Below are 19090 nucleotides of genomic sequence, written 5' to 3' on the forward strand. Positions count from 1 at the left end.
GAGTGGAATCCTCTGCATCAGAATCAGAATAAGGAGGAAATCTTGAATGTCTTCAGCAGAAGACTCTGAATCATCTGAGGCCTGCTCCAAACTTTCCAACTCTGGCTCCATCCTGGGCCTCTTATCAGGAAGGGGCATAGAACCTCTAATTAAAGTAATCAAATCCTCTGCCATTTTAAGCATGTGCTTTTAGGCACAGACCCTGAAGAACCAGAACTGACACCAGAGGAAGGCAAGACAGACCTGCCCTTAGAAGGAGCCTTAGAAACAGTAGCAGAAGGCCTAACCACCTTAGGCATAGAAGGGAGAATAGTAACCTGAGAGGCCCCTTCAGCCTGACCTGCCTCCTGAGAGGCCACATCCTGTAAAATCAAAGTTTCCCCCTGGGACTCAACAGAAACTTCAGCCGGATCCACCTGTTCAGCTGTAGCTTCTAAAGGTCCGGCGTCCAAACGGACGAATCATCCTGCCTAGGCTTTAAAGATTTGTCTTTGCGCTTCTTAGTAGAAGCAGGCGTCCGAACATCCGACGGCATATTATAATTACACCTCTTGCCAAAGACTAACCTAGCGCAATCTAACCTCCGTTTTATAGTGCGCTTATTAAACCTAGCACAAAACCGACACCCGACTACGTCGTGCTCCTGTCCCAAACAAGGAATACAAAGCGAGTGGTAATCCCTATGCGGTATCTGTTTCCCACAAGAAATACAATTATTCACTTTTTCTGACATCCGGTAAGTAACTGAGGCAAGAAAAAACAAAAATATTCCCCAACGGGGTACTTAGCCCAACTTGGTATCGGTCTGAAACTCCGAAAATGAAAAATTTCAAAACGCCGAACGGCACTTGCAACGCTGCTTCTGCATCGGACCATGCAGCAAAAAAGACTGAGGATATGATGTCGGTCATGCGCCTTTATACCCTGACGCTCTGATGTCAGATCTAGGCGCCCATGACCGACGTCAGCCTAATACTTTGGTATTCGGGCAGACCGAGGACAGCGGACTACCCATAAGTAAGGACTGCAGCAATGTGAGATGAAGAACATCATACTAGACCTGATCATTACCAACATGGAGATTCTATGCTCCATACCAGAAGTATATCCCTCATTGGTAAGATCAGACCATAAATTAATTTCACTGGATATCCACATCCCGACCCCACCCCCAGCCCAGAAAACCACAGTGAAAAACTTCTCAAAAGCGAATTTCACGCTTCTCAAAACTGAAGTGGAATCCTTCAAGGTCCCTGGGCCAGTGGAAACTACGGCCCAAACTGCAGAATCCTATATAAACGCATTCTACGGACATCTCCAGGAATGCATGGATCATGCTATCCCAAACAAAATCAAGACCCAATCATCCAAAGGCAGGCGTCCAGTCTGGTGGACCCCAGCCATAAATAAACTGTACAACAGAAGGAGGAAGCTACTACATGATAGAGCAAAATCCCTAAAAGGGAAGGCATCTCTGATCAGTACTAGCAAAAAATTACGATCCCTCATAAAATCCTCCAAGGCCAGCTTCGAGAGAAAAAGTGCACAGGACACTAAAGACAATCATAAGGCTTTTTTCAGTTATGTTAGGAACCTGGGATGCAACTCCCAGACTTATTCCGAGTTGATTCTAAACGACAAAAAATACACTGAACCCACAGACATCGCCAATATCCTGGCAGCAGGCAGGTTCAGTGCAAACTCCCCCCCCCCCAAAAGAGCAAGTATCTATCCCAGCAGAGTGCAGTCTCCCAAACATCTCTGATGCTCAGGTAAAGGCCGCCCTCTCCAAAGCAAAAAACACTGCTTCCATGGGACCAGATGGCGTCCCAGGTTGTGTCCTACATGAACTCCAAGAAGAACTAATCCCTCAAGTAAAACTGCTGTACAATCTGAGCCTCACTACAGGATATGTGCCCAAAGAATGGCGTACAGCAACAGTGGTCCCACTCCACAAAGGTGGCGCCTCTACGGACCCTGGAAACTATCGCCCCATAAGCCTGACTAGCCTAGTCTGCAAGGCTATGGAGAGGATCATCATGGAACTCATAAACAAAGACATTGGGGACCTACAGACACTAGATCCTACCCAATTTGGCTTCGTCAAGGGCAGATCCTGCCTTTTGAACTTGGTCGACTTCTTCGAAACAGTCACCAAGGCCATAGATGAAGGGAAGGTAGTCCACACAGCCTATCTGGACCTCGCAAAGGCATTTGACACAATACCCCACTCGGGCATCATAGATAAGCTATCCAGCCTAAATATAAACCCCTATGCAGCCTCCCAAACATCTCTGATGACTGCAAACTGGGCGCCATAACCGACTCTCCAGCTGACACAAACATCCTTCAAAAAGGTCTCACAGAGACGGATAACTGGTGCCAAAGCCATGGTCTAAACCTAAATGTCAAAAAGTGTATAGTCATACCCTTTGGCAGGTTGGGAGGGTGGCCTAATGGTTAAGGTGTTTGCCTTACAAACACAAGGTACACGGTTCGAGTCTCACAAGGGATAATTAGCTAAGCTTAAAATGGCTCGCAAGGGCAGTTAGCTTAGTACTAATCTATGAACCTATGTCACAAGATGGGTCGCAAACTGGCTCAAAGACAGAGCCCACAGAGTCAGAGTTGCTGGAGCCATGTCAGACTCGAAACCAGTCACAAGTGGCGTCCCACAAGGTTCTGTCCTGGGACCTCTCTTGTTCGGTATTTACTTTTCTGAGGTACAGGCCAACGTGGGAGGACTATGGCTTACCAAGTTCGCAGATGACTGCAAACTGGGCGTCATAATCGACTCTCCAGCTGACACAAACATCCTTCAAAAAGGTCTCACAGAGACGGATAACTGGTGCCAGAGCCATGGTCTAAAGCTAAATGCCAAAAGTGTATAGTCATACCCTTTGGCAAAAACAATGTGCCCACAAATTACCACATAGGTGGTAACCCATTAAGTACAGAGAAAGTAATTAGGGATCCAAGTTGATAGCAATCTCTCCTTTGACAACCACATTGCCAAAGTGGTTAGAAAGACCTTCTACATAGCCCACCTCATCATGAAAGGATTCACATCTAGATCAAGAGAGGTAATCGTGCCCCTTTATTCATCCATCAGGCCCATCATAGAATACAATGCCCCCTTTGGGATGTACCTTACCCGACACCTGCAGCAATTACAAATACCCCAAAAGTACCTCACCAGGAGGATCAAGGGACTCAAACAGATGCCATATGCTGCTCGGTTAAAAAAACTCCAGCTCTACTCAGTTGCATATCGCCTACTTCGAGGCGATCTATGCCTGACATATAAAGCTATGTCCAACCCAGAATTAATGGACATGCTCCACCTCAGTAAATCTAAATCCCTTAGAGCCACGCGCTCGAGGGACTTGAACCTCAGCACAGAAATAAATAGAACATGCTGGAGGGACAGATTCATAACCCAGAGGCTCCCTTCGCTCTGGAATAGAATTCCAATTCATGTTAGGCAGAGCACCTTACTGACTCTCTTCAAGAAGAATCTTGATGAGTGGATGGGGGATCGTAGGTTTGTCCCGGGGATTACTTCCATGTCACTATTAGACAGAGGCACAGTAAACTAAACTTTAAAAAGGGCACAGTATACTCAAATCAAGGGGTGGTGTAAGCCAAACACAATTGGGCTAGGCTTATAAATGCCCCAGGGCAGATAGCCTAGGATGAACCTATGAATTAACTTCCTTCCTCTGGAAAGTTGTTGTGAAAATGGAAAAATGTTGAGGACTCTGGCAAACTTCATCTGTACCTGGATTACTTCAGAAATGGTATAAGGAAAGACAGGTCTGTATTACCCTTCAGTGGAAGTAAAGACCTCAAGAACTCTGGTCAGTGTCAAAGATGATGATGAAGAACATTTATATTCTAATAAGAAGTTATGTACTTACCATAACGTTCTATGTTTGTTGTCCATCTCGCCTACATGCTTGCAGGTTGGGTTCGGAGCTATTCACAGCTCCGACTCGGTTGAATACTATAGCTCGAGAGCTTCCACTGGCTCGAGGCTAACCCCTTTCCCATGATGCTCTGGGACACATCCCCAGATCTTGTTTGCAAGTGAAAGATTAGACTAACCCCAAAAAAACAGATGTTTAGTATGAGATAAAAAAACTCTGAGACTCAAAATCATCATAATTCCTCCAGGAATGCAGGATGGGGGGTAGGAGGGTGGGATGCAAGAATGTAGGCAAGATGGACAACAAACATAGAACGTAATGCTAAGTACATAACTTTTTAATGTTATGTTGTCCTATTTCAGAGTAATTCTTGCAGGTTGGGACAGCGTCCCTAGCACCTTAATCCCATGGTGGCTCAGGAGAAAATACTCTAATACAGTGGATCCAAAGGAAGACCTGTTCCAGGAGGCCACATCTAATTTATAATAAGTGATAAAGGTATGAGGTCTCACCCATGTGGCAGTTGCACAAATGGAGTCTATAGGAAGTCTGGCCTGAAAGGCCAAGGATGCAGAGACTGTTCTTGTGGAATGTTCCTTTATCTTCCCAGGTAGTTTATTCTTACTGTAACAGAAGGATATGCAGTCAGTCAGCCACTTTGACAAAGTTACTTTGGAAACTGGTAACCCTTTCTTTTTGTCAGAAAAGGACACAAAAAGCTGGTTGGATTTCTTGAGGCCTTTTGTTCTATACAGGTGAAAGTGTAGCTGCCTATGTACATCCAACTGGTGCAATTTATATTCCTTGTCACTGTAGTTTGGAAAAAACACAGGCAATTCAATGGATTGGTTTATATTATTCTCTGAATAGACTTTTGGAAGGAACGATGGATTAGTTCTCAAGGATATCCTATCCTTGTGGAAAATGATATATGGGAAACAGAAAGAGCTTGTAATTCCGATATCCATCGGGCAGAGGTTATGGCTACTAAAAAGAGTCTTCTATGACAAAAACTTCAAATCACAAGATGATGCGGGTTCAAAAAGTGGTGAAATCAATGAGTTTAGAGCAAGATTAGTCCCAAGGGGTGGGGGCTTTTTGATCGGGGGTCTGAGTAAAAAAGTGCCTTCAAGGAAAGCTTTACATAACCTGTGAGACATAATGGGAACTCCCATTTCCCCAGTATGGAAATTAGAAATGGCTGCCAATTGAACTCTGATTGTTGCCGCTGCAGGTCCTACATCAGAGTTTGGAGAGAAATTCTAGGATAGCGGTAATATGAGCTGTAAAAGGTTCTATGTTCTGTCCCAGCAGCCCAGCATGAAATATTTTCCATTTACTGGAATACAATTTCCTCGTGTATGATTTATGGGAAGAGGTAAGAATATGACTCACTGCAAGGGAAAAACAGTAACACCTGGCTAAGCATGGAATTGGAGCAGCCATGCTGTCAAATTGAGGATTTGGATAGACTGATGGAACTTCCGAGACATGGGTCAGGAGGTCTGGAATTGGATCCAGAATCCAAGGTTCCTCCAGCAGATAGGTCTGAAGAAAGGAGAACCAGACTTGTTGAGGACATTAAGGAGCAATGAGGATCATAGAGCTTCTCAACGGGCTGGCATTCTGCAGTACTTTGGGAACTAGAGGAAAGGGGGGAAAGGCATAGAGAAGTCCCGAGGGCCAATCATGAACCTTGGAGACTTCCCCAGAGGAGGAATGAGGGAAAAGTAGTTGCTACATTTGGCTTTCATGGAAGTGGCGAAAAGGTCGCAGCAAGGCTGGCCCCATTTTTGGAAGATCTCTTCCATGATCTCTGTTTTCAGGGACCACTCATGAGGCAACAGAATAGCTCTGCTGAGTTTGTCCACTATCATGTTGGATTTCCCCAGGATGTGCGTTGCTATCAGAAAGCGTTGAGTAGTGATCCCCATTGCCAAACTCGTTGTACCTCCCAACATAGTGGGTAGGATTTGGTTCCTCCTTGTTTGTTTATGTACCACACTACTGAAATGACATGTCTGTCTGAATTGCAACTGTCCCTGTTGTTAGTGAGTCCTGAAATGCCTGCAATGCATAGAGCACTGCTCTCATCCCCAGAACGCTGATGTGCAAGTGGCTTTCGTATTCTTGCCATAGGCCCTGGACTGTCATCCCTAGATAATGCCCACCCCCACCTGATCTGGGATGCGTCCATGGTCAGTACTGCATTGGGTTGAGGAAGGATAAGGGGCCAGCCCTGATACAACTGGTCCATCTGCAGCCACCAAAAGAGATAGTTTCTGCAAGAATCCTTGATGATATGATGTGAAAGAGGAAGATCTTGCATTGACCACTGAGCAAATAGCAGCCACTGTAGAACCCTCACGTGTAATTGTGCTAGGGGAACTAGAAGAATAGCTGTTGCCATAGTATCCAGACCTCACAGCACGCATCTGGCCTGCACTTTCTTCTTTGACATCAGAATCCTGATTTGCTGATGTAGGGACTGTATTCTGTCTGGAGCAAGTTTTTTAGTCATATTTCTTGAATCCAGTTCTGCGCCTAAGAAGGTAATATGCTGAGACGGCGACAAGGCAGATTTTTTTAAGTTTACTGTGATGCCTAGTCTGGCGCAGAGTGACATTGTTACGTCTCTTGCTTGTAATAGATGCTTGGTGGTGGCTGATAGGAGCCAGTCATCTAGATATGGAAACACACGGAATCCCTGATGTGGCAAGTGAGCCGTGACCACTGCCATGAATTTGGTGAACACTCTGGAGGGTGTAGTGAGACCAAAGTGCAGGGCTCAAATTTGATAATGACTGGCTCCCAGCCAAAAGCGCAAATGTCTCCTGGATTGCCTGTCCATCTTTATATGGTAGTACGCATCCTGTAGATCTATTGAGCACATCCAATTGTCTTTCCCTATAAATGGGAATATTGACTGCAGAATTACCATTTGGAACTTTTACTTCTTCATTGCTTTGTTTAGCTTGCTGAGATCTAGTATGGATCTCCAGCCTCCTGTTTTGTTTTGGAACTAAAAAGAACCTTGAGTAAGTTCCAGATCCCATTTGGTCTGTGGGGACCTCTTGGATGACTTTTTTCTAGCAATGAGAGTATTCCTTGTGTTGCATAGTCCTTTTGACCGGGTGGAACGTCTGGTAAGGACAGGTTTACCAGAGGAAGAATGGAAAATGGTATGTAATAGCCTCTGGATAGAATTGTTTGTACCCACTTGTCTTGGGAGATTTCTTGCCAGGCGTTTGGGTACAGTGACAATCGACCCCCCCCCCCCGACTGCCTCCAGAGAAGAGCAGGCGGGCCTCCTTTCAGAAGCACTGGAAGGGCCTGCCAGAGAACGTATCTCTGTCACGAGGTCGACGTCTTCCATTATAACTTTCCCCTCTGCCCCTAGGGGAAGAGTCACGATGTGCGTCCGAGAAACCTTTTTGGGATTTGTGGAACCACATCTTTCCACCCTTTTGACCTTTGGGATAAAGTCTAAATGGGGCAGAGAAACTGACTAACGGCAGATAAGGTCTTCCTGTCCAGCTCGCACCTGGTCAAAGTTTCTTTCACTTTTGGTCCAAAAAGGGATAAACCATTAAAAGGGGCGTTGGTGAAGGACGACTTGACGGGCTCGGAAAAGTTGGATCTAGGAATGCCTCCTCAGGGAAATTCCAGTCACTGCCACTCTACTTGCTCCATCAGCCACATATGAAATGAGTCTCATGGAGGAGTTAACTATGGAATTGAGGGTGGAGAGCTGTAAAGGATACTTTGTCCTTAGACCCCTGAACTACAGCACCCTGAAGGGCATCTCAAAGCTCTTTGAGGAGATCCCCTTGTAAAGTGGGTAAGGTAATTCAGCAACTGTAAGGTGAAGGCCGCTGAAGAAAAGGCACACTTTCCATATTTGTCCATGGTCCTAGCCTCTTTTTTAGGAGGATGGATAGATGAGGTAGTCTCAGATAGCTCCTTCTTAGTGGCCGCCGCCGCCACCATTGTATCTACAGGGACACCTTAATAAATTTGTTAGGCCTCCTCTGAACAGGCTCCACTGTATCAGGCGATGTCCAGGCCTTACGAGAAATGACGCACAATAGTCGGTCAAATGGGGGGGTCACCCAGGAGGTGGAAAGGTGAGACCCAAAACCCTCCAGGTATCCAATTTGTCCTCTGAAGGGTTGGTGGACTTCCAGCCACCCCTCTGTTTCAGGATTTCAAGGATGTTGGAGAAAGAGACATCCTCAGAGGGGGACCGTGGGGATCCTTCAGAGTCATCCAAATCATATCAGAAGTGACAGACTCAGGGGAGTCCATGTGCTTCCTCTTGCACAGTCTCTTCCTAGGGACTTCTTTGGAAGGGTACTCTGCAAAAGTTTCGGAAGAGACAACTCCATCTGTAGGGGCCTCTCTTAGGATCTGGGTCTCTACGCTTGGGAGGGGGTGGTGGTGAGGAAATGGACACTGGCACCTGGGAGGGACAAAAGGTTGGCTACAGGATCAGGGTTGTCTGGGGAGACAGCATCTTCTCCATCAGTTCAAAAGCCCCCCTGCACCGCTCCGAAGGGACTCTCTGCTCTGAAGAGACAGAAGGTCAACTCCAAAGCAAAGCTGGTGGCTCTGAAACTGAGGTAGGAGCCGAACTCAACATAACCAAGGCACCGAGAGGTAGAGTCAGATCGGATGACGGTCCACGCCGAATCTCCTCCCCAGACCCAACTAGCGAGTGTGGGCTCCTAGATTCCTTGACATCGGAAGGAGCAGAGGACATCAGAGTCGAGGTAGGAACTGAAGATTCCAAATGTGGTCTTGATGCCGACGGTTCCGCTACTACCAGATCCAATCTCTCTGGTTCTGAAGACTCCAGGGTGATCAGAGGAGGAATTGAAAAGGCAGGTGCCAAATGAGGGGGGGGGGGCGCTCTGACTCCTTTGCGGTTTGAGATGACAAAATTTTAGCCAGGGTCGGTGTTCAGAGCAATCTCTTCATTACTCACGACACGTCATCATCAAATAAACTCCTCGAAGAATGGGTGGACAAGGAAGATGATCGGCCTCTCTCTAATATAGGAGATTCTCAGTGTTGGAGATATCGGCTCCAATAAAGGAGACAGACTCCTTGAGATCTCCATCAGCTCCACAGACACTCTAGGCGCCGAAGAGGATTCTTTGATTCCAGACTTGTCGGAATTGAGAGCCTACGGTTCAGATACAACCAATTTCTTTGATGGCTCCGAAACCGGAGCTGTAGAGGCCGGACTTTTTGGTGATTTAGTGTGGGTTAAAGAAAAGGAGGAAGATTTGGACCTCTGGGTATCTAAAACTTCCTGAAAGGACCCTTTCAATAAACCCCTTGCCATCAACTTACTCCTCTCATGGAGCACCCGGCTACTGAATGCGTGACATACGGTGCAAGGGTCCTGTAAATGGATGGCACCAAGGCAGTAAATGCAAATTGTATGACAATCCGTGAGAGTGGTGCATTTATCGCACTTCTTGAACCCTGACTGCTTATGCTCCCTGGGTTCCTTCTCCTTATCTTTAGACATCCTAACACTACAGCCAAGCAAATTAACTAAGTGAATAAGTTTAAGATAAAGGCTATAACTGGAAAAACACACACAACAAACTATAACTACCACTATAACTCACAGAAAAAGAGGATACAGATACAAATATAAATATACTTTTTTTTTTTTTTTTTTTAAAACAAAGTGAAGCAGCAAGAAAGAAGGGGAAAGGTATAAGAATCCTCTTAACTCAAACGGATTCAAACCATAAGGGGGAGCGGTCCTCTAACAAACGGGCCACAAGAGCCCTCTAAGTTAAATGGCACTCTCACTAGTAGTTGGGAAGGGGAAAACTAAGAACTACAAAGATGTGACGCAGAAAACACAAAAACCAACTATCTGGAAAGAAAGGTAGCAAACAGAGAGAAATTTAGACAAACAGAATAGAAAAAAAAAAGATACTTAGCCAACGAGCCAGCAGTTACACTTCTCGATAGCTTGAGCGGCAAACAAGATCTGGGGATGTGGCCCAGAGCATCATGGGAAAGGGGTTAGCCTCGAGCCAGTGGAAGCTCTTGAGCTTTAGTATTCGGCCAAGACGGAGCAGTGAACTGTTCCGAACCTAACCTGCAAGAATTATAGCGAGATAGGACAACATAACATCAAATGTTTTCTTTTGTGCCTTTAAACTGCCATTACTTGAAAGGAAAAGAAACAATAGTTCAGAAAAGGTGGTAACAATGCTGGAAACAGTCTTTGGAAAGAGAACTGCCCAAAAGCTTAACGGATGATCTAATCAGTCCTTGAGTGGGCTGCATTTAAGAATAATGAAGAAAGTACAGTTTTGTACCTACCATAAATGTAGATGTTCAAGTGTTCTCACTGCTGCAGTCATTACACTTGGGTTATTCTGCCGTCAGGCGATCCCGCAGTCGGCCAGAGTTCCAAAGTCTTGGTCCGGCATCAGTTGCTGTCGCTTCTTCCCTGACGTCAGTGAGCCAGGGGTATATAAGATGCATCCAACGCCATTTTCTTCAGTTTTTCTTGCCCCAGATGTCAGGTGCCCCCAAGTAGGTAGGCAATACATATTGCTAATAAAAATATATATATATAAAATAAAAACAATACCTTCAGTTACAAGCAAATACACCACAAAGGTTGTATAGCATAGAAAGGTATAGATAAGTCCAGCTAGGACAGAGGGGATGGAAGGAGGGTAATCTGGACTGCAGCAGTGTGAACACTCGAACATCTACATTTATGGTAGATACAAAACTGTACTATGTTCATCGTGTTACACTGCTGCAGTCATTACACTTGGGTAGAATCCCAAAGCTAAGGTTGGGTGGCTGGTCTATAAAGAGTTAGGATTGGCTATGAGGCCCTGCAGAACTGCAATGGCAAATCCTGCTCTGAATTTAGAGTAAAGAGGCAAGTGGTAATGCTTGGTAAAGGTGTGCACTGAACTCCAAGTTGCAGCCTCCAAAATTTCATTGGCAGGTACTCCTCTGAGAAAGGCTGTTGAAGTGGCTGTTGCCCTGGTGGAATGTGGCCTAATGTTATTAGGGACTGATTTTCCATGTTGTGTGTAGCAGTAACGAATACAGTGTCCTATCCATTTGGAGATAGTCTGCTTCGAGATAGCCTTGCCCTGTGATCCTGCAGCATATGCTACAAACAGTTGCTCAGTTTTCCTGAAAGCTTTTGTTTTGTCAAAGTAGAAGTGTAGCTGCCTGTGTATGTCCAAAGAGTGCAGAAGTTTCTCCCTTTTATTCTGGGGGTTTGGATAAAAAGTTGGCAAATGGATGGTTTGGTTAAGAGCCACACTAGATACCACCTTTGGCATAAAGGTAGGGTTTGTCCTTAAAGAAACCCTGTCCTGATGAAAAATTATAAAAGGCTCCACTGCCATTAATGCCTGTAGCTCTGAGACTCTTCGTGCTGAAGTTACTGCCAGGAGCAGAGCTGTTTTCCATGACAAAAATTTTAGATCGGCTGTATTGGCTGGCTCAAAAGGTGGTAGGGTCAGTTTTTCCAAAACAAAATTGAGCCCCCAAGTTGGTGTTGGTGCTCTCTGGCATGGTCTTATGTTTTTAGCTCCTCTGAGCTACTCTTTAGCAAGGGATGAGAGAATAAAGGAGGTCCGTGTTGTAATGTGCTGAAATGGCAGAGGCGTGGATCTTAATTGATGAGAAGGATAGGCCTTTGTCCAGCATCTCAGTTAAGTATTGTAAAATCTGAGGAATGTTTGGGACAAGAGGGTCAAGGCTTTGAGCCTGGTACCAGGCGCAAAATCTCTTCCATTTTTCTGAGTAAGCTTTCCTGGTGCTAGGTCTCCTGGCCTCCAAAATGACATCCATAACAGCTTTAGAGAGAGGTGTTGCCTGTTTGACTAATGTATCTGCCATGCAGCCAGGTTTAGGGTTTTGAGCTGACCGTGCAGGATCTGATTGTTTTGTTGAGTCAGAAGGTGTGGAATTTGAGGCAAAATCCATGGTTGGCCTTGAGTTAAGTTCTTTAAGATTGGGTACCACTGCTGGCGTGGCCAGTCTGGAGCAATCAGGATCATCTGTGGTTTTTCTTGTCTGGCTTTTAGGAGTACCTTTGAAAGGAGAGGCAGTGGTGGGAAGGCATAAACTTTTAGGTTTTTCCAACTGAACAAGAGAGATTCCACTTTCCATGCCCGTTGTGTGTGTGAAGTCTTTGTGCAGAATTTTTGTAGTTGGCAATTCGGTGGCGAGGCAAAAAGATCTATGTCTGGGCATCCCCATTTATGCGTTACCATGCTGAAGATTTGTGGATTCAATTTCCATTCGTGAGGGTCCTTTCCTGCTTAGATCGTCTGCCAGAGTATTTTTCTTTCCTGGCAGGAATTGCGCTTGCAGATAAACTTGATAAGTTAGAGCTGTGTTCCACAAGGTCATGGCTTGTCTGCATAGGGGATAAGAATGAGTGCCCCCTTGCTTGTTTATGTACCACATTGCTGTGGTGTTGTCTGTCTTTAATAATAATTGTCCTGGATGCAGAAGGTCCTTAAAAGCTGTTAGGGCATTTTGAACAGCCATCATCTCTTTTTGATTGATGTGAAGATGCATTTGGTCTGTGGTCCACTTGCCCTGAATGCATTTTCCTGCCATGTGTGCTCTCCAGGCGTAATCCGAAGCATCTGTTGTTAGAATCTGCCTGGCTGTGGGTAGAGTAAAAGGCTGACCCTTGTTTAGGTGACATGCCTGCGCCCACCATTGAAATTCCTGTTGTAGGCAGGGAATCATTGGTATTACTGCTTCTAAACTATGAGAGTGTTGAGTTCAAACACTTTTTAGGTACCACTGTAATTTCCTCATCTGCAGTCTGGTATATGGTACTAGTAGTATGCAGGATGCCATGAATCCCAGGGCCTGCAGAATTTTTCTTGCAGGGAGATGGGACGTTTTTGCCAGTAATTGAATATATTGAGTTAGTTGAACTTGTTTGTCTGGCATGAGATAAGCCATCTAGGCCGTTGTATTTAAGCTGGCACCCAGGAATATAATCTATTGTGAGGGCACTAGTTCTGACTTCTTTTCGTTTACTGTGTACCCTAGAGAAATTAGCGACCTTTTTACAAACACCAGATGCTTTAGAAGAATGCCCTTTGTCTCTGCTTGAATGAGGCAGTCTTCCAGGTATGGATATATTTGGATTCCTTTTTGTCTGCAAAATACAATTACTGGTGCCAGGCACTTTGTAAAGACCCTGGGCGCAGTAGATAAGCCAAAGGGCAGTGCAGAGAATTGGTAGTGCATTGTACCAGCTTTGAATCTGAGTTATCTTCTGCAATTTTGTCTGATAGGGACATGCAGGTATGCCTCTGAGGTCCAGAGTAACAAGCAAAGCCTTCTTGCCCAGCATGGGTAGAAGCTGCTGTAGTGTCAACATTTTGAATTTCAGAATATCCAGTTAAGTATTTAGAGTTGAAAGGTCTAGTATGGGCCTCCAGGCCTTGTCCTTTCTGGGGACCAGGAAGAGTCTTGAGTAAAATCCTTGTCCTTGCACCTGTTGCGGTACTTTTTGAATAGCTCTCATGTCCATGAGGGCTGAAATTTGTTTTTGTGCCTCTGCCCATTGACTTTGTGGCAGGTCTGGCATTCCTTTTAGCCTTGGTAAAGTGTGAAAGTTGAACCTGTAAACTTGAGACACAATATTCAGAACCCATTTGTCTTGGGTGATTGTTTGCCAGTTTTGAGAAAAACGTGCTGGTTTTCCCCCTAAGGGGGCTGCCAAAAGGGAAGTGCTCGGCGTACGAAGGGGGAAGTCATTGGGACCGTTTCCTGTAAGGTTGAGACTTGTCCTCACCTACTTTTGGGGTTGAGGTGCCCCACTGTCGTCTGTTAGAGCCTTGGAGTTGAGATCTGCCTCTTGGGCATCTGTATCTGCCTCTCTGTGGCCTGTCTGACACTGGAAAGGACCAATTCTTTGTTGGCCAATTTCTGCTAAATCGAGGTGGCTGTACCTGTAAGAAATCCTTGACTGTCTGCATAGATTTGGCTTTATCCTCCATTTTCTTTAAAGCCTCTTCTGCCTTAACACCAAACAAGGTATCATGCTGTAAAGGAGCATCCAATAATTTTGTCTTAACATGATCAGGTAAACTCTGTTCTTTTAACCAAGCATGTCTTTGAATCACAGAACCTGTAACTGCGGCTCTACAAGAGACCTCTAAAGAATCAAAACCACATTGCAGAGTATGTTTTTCCACCTATTCAACTGCATGCAATAAATCCTGCATTTCTTTACAGTCAGCAGCTTCTGAACTTGCAAACATTTTCTGTTTTAACTGAGCCATTAAATATTGTTGGTACTTAAGCATGTGAAACTGGCAATTTAAAGTCCTTACTGCTAAAGTTGCAGAAGTGTAAACTTTCTTCCCCCATCTATCCAAAGCTCTGGAATCTCTGTCAGAGGGTATTGGATTTTTTGCAATGGAAGCCTTAACCCCTTTTGGACCCTGGGAAATGGTTTCTGGATCAGCAGAAGGGTTTTTATAAAGAAACTTGTGAGAGTCAGGGACTCTATAATACCTATCTGGCTTGGCTGGTGCAGAGGGCAAAGAATCAGGAGAGAAGCTGGATTCAGAGAAAACATCCACAATATCTAGCACAGGTGGAATAGCCAGGGGCCTGTGCTGAGGCTATAAAAGGAAATCCCTGAGCCTTTTCTTGGATTCTGAATAATCCTGACTTTCCCAATGGAAATGCTCCCTCATGGTATGTAAAGTTTCCCCAAAAGAATAATCCTCAGGAGGAGAGGCTGAAGGGATAGATTCTTCAGCATCAGAGTCCTCATAGGGGGGTAGAGAGTATCCCTGGTCTGAAGAGGATTCAGAGGAAATGGAAACCTGATCAGAGGAATCATAGTCTGTATCCTGCCTAGGCCTTTTCTCAGGAGGGGGATGGGAACCCCTGATTAAAGTAATGAGGTCTTCGGCCATTTTAAGCATCTGTTTCTTAGGCATGGTGGACTGTCCAGGAGAATACTGTACTTGCTTCTTTGTCTTTAATGGTACTTTTGTCTTGGCTGTTGCTTTAATGGTAAGTTGTGAAGGTCTGTAAACACCCTCAGAAGCCGATGCCTGCTCAGTGGCTCCGGACCGGGATTAGTTTCCCTAGGCCCAATACCTTGAGTTTCCAGAGGCCTAGTTGTCTCCATGTGGGAGTCGGAGGCGGCCTGTGGCTCTGAGGTAGCGGGTGTCAGGGGCTGCAAAAGCGCTTCACTGAGAACTGGCGACTGGCCTAGAAGAGGTTTCGTCGGTTTTGGACCTCGGATGTCTGTCTTTATCCTGGTCTTTGTGTTTTTTCGGAATTGCGGTCGTCGGTTGATCTGACGGCATAGTATAATTGAACCTTCGGCCACAGTAGTGCAAAGCAAAATCAAAACATCGTTTTATAGTTCGTTTGTTAAATCTAGCACAAAACCGACAACTAGTGACGTTGTGATCAGGGCCTAGGCATGGAATACAGTAAGAGTGGAAATCCTTATGAGGTATTTGCTTCACACAAGAAATACAATTAACTTTTTCTGACATCGGTCTGAGGCAAGAAAAAAGTTTCCCCAACGGGGTACTTAGCTTTATTGAAGACTTCGGATCTGAAATTCGACTTCGAAAATCTCAGGAGTCGGCCGACCGGCACTTGCGAACTGCTTCGGGCACCGCGCGGCAAGGAAGACTGAAGAAAATGGCGTCGGATGCATCTTATATACCCCTGGCATACTGACGTCAGGGAAGAAGTGACAGCAACCGACACCGGACCAAGACTTTGGAACTCTCGCCGACTGCGGGACCGCCTGACGGCAGGATAACCCAAGTGCAATGACTGCAGCAGTGTAACACAATGAACATCAAGGCAACTGGAAAGGGCTGTAAAACCTGGAGTGGAACAAATTACCTCTTTGGGCCAGTTGGAATGGTGTTAATGTTTTGAAAGTTGTCTTCAATTAGAGGCAAGAAAAATCTCAGCCTCTGATACAGCTGAATAGTCTTACCGCATTTAGTCATTAAAGCAGTTTTAAAATCTTTGAAGGAGTCAGAGACATGGCCGGGTATTAAGTAAAAAGATTATCACTATGGCAATCTTGCAAGGTGATTTGATTATCAGTGCTACAAGAAAACAAGGTTTTCACTAACCTGTCTGACAAGGTGTATTGAAACAGCAAATATATATTTTCTAAACACCTATTACACCAGTTGTTCTGTCACTGCACTTTGAAAGAACGAACACATCCTTTTAATTTATATCCGATTATACAAATGCAGTTAATAAAAGGAGAGCTGCAGAAAAAATACAGTGAAGGAAATGTTATCAGTGGAAAAGGCCAGCGTATTTATACTGTTTACTCAGAATACATAAAATGGCATTTAACTAGTGAAGTCATACCCAGATTCACTAGAAAGATCGCAACTGTCTTGCTTAAAAAAGATTATTGATACAAAATTTACCAGAAACAAAAAACTTACTAAGGCAACACTCCTTGTTATACAATCCCCCACAAAAAATTCTCAGTGTAAATATCAGCAAGTCTCCACATTCTCAGTAGAAAAACATTGTCATTTAGAAGGTTTCTGTAACATTGAGTGATACACATGTGACATGATTTATAATTTTCTAAACTGGTCAATCATAATACAGTAATAAAAGCTATGTTAGCACATTTTTCCCAGTTAGTAAAAGCAAGATGTCATGCAGTGAAATGACTGACCTTGCCTCCAGAGGGTAAAGGGCGGGAAACTGGAGAATGACAAACCATCCCACTGAAGGCAGACCGCATCGTGCTGTTAGAAGTGGTACTGGAGATAGAGGTAGCATTTAGCTGAGGAGGAAAAATAAAAATCACTGAGTATTTGCAAGTGGAAAATTTTACATGCAAAGGTAGCATGCATTAATACAGACAACCATGATTGGAAAGTGCACCTGAATAAGATTCTACTGTTAGTGGAAACAGTTCATCTACTAAGCATACAGGTTAAACTGATTAAAGAAATCACATTTTCAACTGTCTTTGACCTCAACTGTCTAGCATGCGAACATTTAGAAGAAAAAAATACCACTACAGCTTACTGCGCACCCCCTCCCTCCACTCCAGTGGCATGCATCCCCTAAATTCTCCTACAACTCAAGACAAAATGCGCATGCAAACTACTAGGTAGTAGGAAACACTGAACTACTCATTATGGGAAAGACTCTCATATTAAATGACACACAAATGGTATAGTTGTACAGAGTCTCTGAAATAACCGATTTGAGTATACATTTTATCAGTTCATCTACAAAAGGGTAATCTGCAGAGGGGTATGCTCTTTGGAATACTATTACTGAGCTTTTTTAAACGACTCCAACCATGTTTTTGTGGACAAGCGATCACCAGTCCAAGCCAGTGCCCCTGGAACAAAGTTAAGGGATATACACAACTCTCTTCAGTCTTTCCCTAGTTAGAACCACTAACGACTGGTAAGAGAAATGTAACAAAAAGGGTGGTCAGTTATACTTAACCTATGGTGACTACAAAAGCAATGCATACAACCTTCAAAAGTATATGTATGGGGTGGGGGGGTAAAGACTCTCTTTGGGGTTAGCCAATATGGCAATTAATGAGGTGCTTTTGACAACAGGTTAAACCTTTTATTAAAGGTTCCTAGCAAAGATATCCCCAAGGACATGCAGGCCAGTTCAAGGAAGGAATTGATAAAATGCCAGAGTAGCAAGGGATAGAGCACCTCAATGAAAGCACTAAAATTCCCTCAGGCAAAGTCCTATCAAATGATGGCGCACTTCTTGACGGCAGTGCTCAGTAAATGTATGCAGTGATGACTGTGATAGCACAGCAAACATCAGTATTAAGCATGTTCCCAAAACAAACAAGAACCCTAAGCAGTCACTGTCCAAAATTAAATGAAATGACATCAGGCAGCATCAAACATCTTTCAGCTAGTTACTAACGGTATACAATATAGCTGACAAAGAGGGTCTTGCCACAGAGATCCACAACCTTCTAAAAGAGATAATGATTCACTGATTCAGCTTTCTGTAATCAGTGACCATTTTAATAACAGAAAAGCAACACACAGTGAGAGCAAGAAACAGGGTGGAGAATCTACCTTTGCTTATTCTATGATTTAAAGAAAGCAAGAAAGTGAAATAACTGATTCAGGACTACCTCAAAAAAGTACAGCTGGGTTAATACACTCACCACAGTAATAAACATTTGCACAGGATCACTGCTTCAATTCTGTTATGATATGAATGGCAATTAGATAAAGGCAGATGTCTGTCACCGACATGATTTTTTCCAACAGGTAAGCATCTATACAGCCATAGGACTGCGGTGTCTCTCTCTCTCTCTCTGGCTCTTACAGGAAGCCAGAAATTAAGAGTATGCATTGAGTTAATTACTTTCTCTTTTTATTTTGTACTCGGAAATTGGAAACTGAACCAGTATAGTAATAAAAGGTACTAAGGAAGCAGTAAACGGCTCTGCAAACTAAGTGAAGATTATGTCCAAATGTTAAAACAATATATTATATCTCCTACTAACAAGCTAAACAGTAAAGCATGGAAACATGACACATACTAAGTTATTTTTTTAGAGAATGGGCGACCAAGTACATTGCCACTCTGACTGGAGAACGAATGTTCTCCAGCAGGGTGTTAATATACTGGTAATGCCCACTAAAAAAACGAGTCTGCCACTTCATGGCAGCGTACTAAGTTGCCGTGGAGCTGAGACTGTAATGGAGCTACCGGCTGCTATTATGTTACATTTGCTATGCAGCACTTTTGCTGTTTAGCGAGTGTAAAATTAAAAGAACAAACAAAAAACTAAATAAATAGAAAACTCTTGAGTGTATGCGTGCATGAAAGTGACAGTGAGATCGATAGAGACATTATTTTATACTTGCTAAGCAGTACTTTTGTTGTTTAGTAAATGAAAAACTAAAACAAATGGATAAATAAAATACAAAAGTGAGTGTGTGTGCACTTATGTTTATGTCTGCGTGTGCGAGGGTATGGGTATCTGTATGCATGAAAGTGGAAGTGTGTGTCCTTATGAGAGAGAGAGACAGATGAGTAGTGGATGCAAGTCATTTACAGTTAAGAGGTATGCATACCTTTCAAACCTCTTAGCT

The 19090-nt window shown here is 44.1% G+C and overlaps 1 protein-coding gene across 3 annotated transcripts in view; it reads right to left on the reverse strand.

Moving 5' to 3' along the window:
- Window positions 1-19090, reverse strand: part of PRC1 (protein regulator of cytokinesis 1) — a 2137226-nt gene that overhangs the window by 452507 nt on the left and 1665629 nt on the right. For all 3 annotated transcript variants that reach the window (XM_044078279.1, XM_044078277.1, XM_044078278.1), the window contains exon 12: window positions 16666-16776. In XM_044078279.1, coding sequence (XP_043934214.1) covers window positions 16666-16776 — 111 coding nt within the window. The remainder of the gene's footprint in view (window positions 1-16665; window positions 16777-19090) is intronic.

This window comes from Protopterus annectens, chromosome 7.part0 (assembly GCF_019279795.1).
Source record: "Protopterus annectens isolate FY-2018-M chromosome 7.part0, PAN1.0, whole genome shotgun sequence".
NCBI lineage: Eukaryota > Metazoa > Chordata > Ceratodontiformes > Protopteridae > Protopterus > Protopterus annectens.